The 1,956-nt window shown below is 69.2% G+C and overlaps 1 protein-coding gene across 1 annotated transcript; it reads left to right on the plus strand.

Moving 5' to 3' along the window:
- Positions 1 to 223: 223 nt before the first annotated feature.
- On the plus strand, positions 224 to 1,279 carry MNEG_15033 (hypothetical protein; the record flags this gene model as incomplete). Its single annotated transcript, XM_014036496.1, has 4 exons — positions 224 to 313; positions 450 to 536; positions 724 to 927; positions 1,088 to 1,279. 4 exons carry the CDS (start codon positions 224 to 226, stop codon positions 1,277 to 1,279), a joined length of 573 nt encoding a protein of 190 aa, XP_013891950.1.
- Positions 1,280 to 1,956: the final 677 nt, after the last annotated feature.

The raw sequence follows: 1,956 nt of genomic DNA on the forward strand, positions 1-1,956 counted from the left end.
CGCAAGCGACGTTGCGGATGTGGGTCTGTAGTACTATGAGCACTGTGCAATTACAATTGCACAACGCTCCTCAAGAGCCCATGCCAGCCCACATTGATCAAGTGGCTGGACACACCTGGGTGACAGGCGATCTTTTTGAGGTGTTGATTCTGATGTGACATGCCGACGATACAAAAATTTGATGCGTTTTCGCCTTTTGTGGCGCTGATCAACGCGTAGCACGATGCCGAAGCAAAAGCTCCTGCTAGACGATGAGGAGGAGCCTCAGGACTTTACCATCAAGGTCAACGAGGACTTCGCCAAGCGCTTTGAGGTGCGCCACTGGCAAAGCGGACAGTCGCCCCGCTTGCGGGCGCGCTGCTGCGCCGCCGCTGCCGCCGCTGGTGCGCCGAGCCGCCGCCACCTGTGTCCATGACAGTCCTGCACCCCCGCCCCTGCTGCGAGCGCAGCACAACAAGCGGCGCGAGGAGCTGCACCGCCTGCAAGAGAAGCACCCGCACATGGCAGCGAAGCTTGCGGACAAATTTGCAAAGCAGGTGCGGCTGCGATGGCAATTGCCAGAAAGGACAGGGACGCTGCACCAGGGAGTTCCGCCTCCGAATGCAGGTTCGGCCGCTTTGGTCCCATCTTATGAGGCATCATACACGCAATGGGGTCGGACCGGGACACAGAAACAAGGGAACAGATCGATCCCCGGGCCGCCGCCACCAAACCGCCCCGCAGGCCGGAAAGCAGCAGCCCGGCGGCCAGAAGCAGCAGCAGCAGCAGAACGGCGGCGGCGGCGGCGGCGGCAATGACGGCAGCGACGAGGACGACAGCGCATCGGAGGATGACGACGAGGAGGAGCCGCCGGACGACACCGAAAAGGCGAGCACACGGGGTGGCCGGCCGCTGCAGGCGCGGCGGCCGTCCGGGCGGTGCGACGGGGTGCTTCTCGGGACCTGCACGCGCCAGCGGCCCGCGTCGGCTGCGCCGCGGCGCCCCTTGCGGCGGCTGCCGAGCGGCCACACGCTCCCTCCGCGGCGCGGCGCGGCGGCGCCCTCTACAACGCCCCCCCTGCAACGCCCCCGCTTCTTCGCTTCCACAGGTTCTCTCCACCCTCATTAAGATTAGGCGCCACGACCCCGAGGTGTTCAAACCCGAGGTCCACTTTTTTGCTGACGACGAGGACGGCGCTGACGAGGACGGGGACGGCGGGGACGGGGAGGGGCGCGGCGGCAAGGAGAAGCCGATGTACCTGAGGAGTGTCTTGGCGCAGCAGGTGTGGGCCGGCGTCTGATCGTGGTTTTTTTTTGGGGGGGGGGACGAGTGGGCCTTGCCGCCGCGCGAGCCCTCTCGAGCGCAGCGCCGCAGGCGGGCCGGCCACGGCCGTGCCCCTGTGCTTGTGGCCCGGTGGCCGGCGCGGCGTACACCCGGGGATGTTTGCAGCCGCGGGCTCATCCGCTGCCCGCCGCTGGCGCACCAAACCCGGCGCACCCAGGCTCTTGAGCACGGACCCGACGCGGGCAGCAGCAGCGAGGGCGGCAGCGACGACGAAGAGGACGGCGGCGCCCGGCGCGGCCCCGCGCCAGGCTCTTATGCGGCCGAGCAGCAGCAGCTCAAGGAGGCGCTGAGGAGCGCCCTGGCGGGTGCAGACGACGAGCGGGGCGGCGCGGACGCAGACGACGGCGGCGGCGACGGGTTCGCCAGCGGCGTGCTGAAGAAGAAGCGGCGGCGGGGCGGCGACGAGGGCGGCGCCGCGGAGGCCGACGGCGGCGTCGAGGCCGGGGCCGGCGAGGCGTCCAAGGTTGGCGCTCTCTTGGACGAGTACTTTGGGCCCGAGGAGGCGAAGCTGTCCGAGGCGGACCGCTTTTTGAAGCGCTACCTCGCGACGCGCGCGTGGCGCGGCGGCGACGGCGGGGACAGCGACGGGGATGGGGCCGGGGCGGGGAGCAGCGGGGACGAGGAGGGCGGCGG

The sequence above is a fragment of the Monoraphidium neglectum genome (assembly GCF_000611645.1).
Source record: "Monoraphidium neglectum strain SAG 48.87 unplaced genomic scaffold scaffold04970, whole genome shotgun sequence".
Lineage (NCBI taxonomy): Eukaryota > Viridiplantae > Chlorophyta > Chlorophyceae > Sphaeropleales > Selenastraceae > Monoraphidium > Monoraphidium neglectum.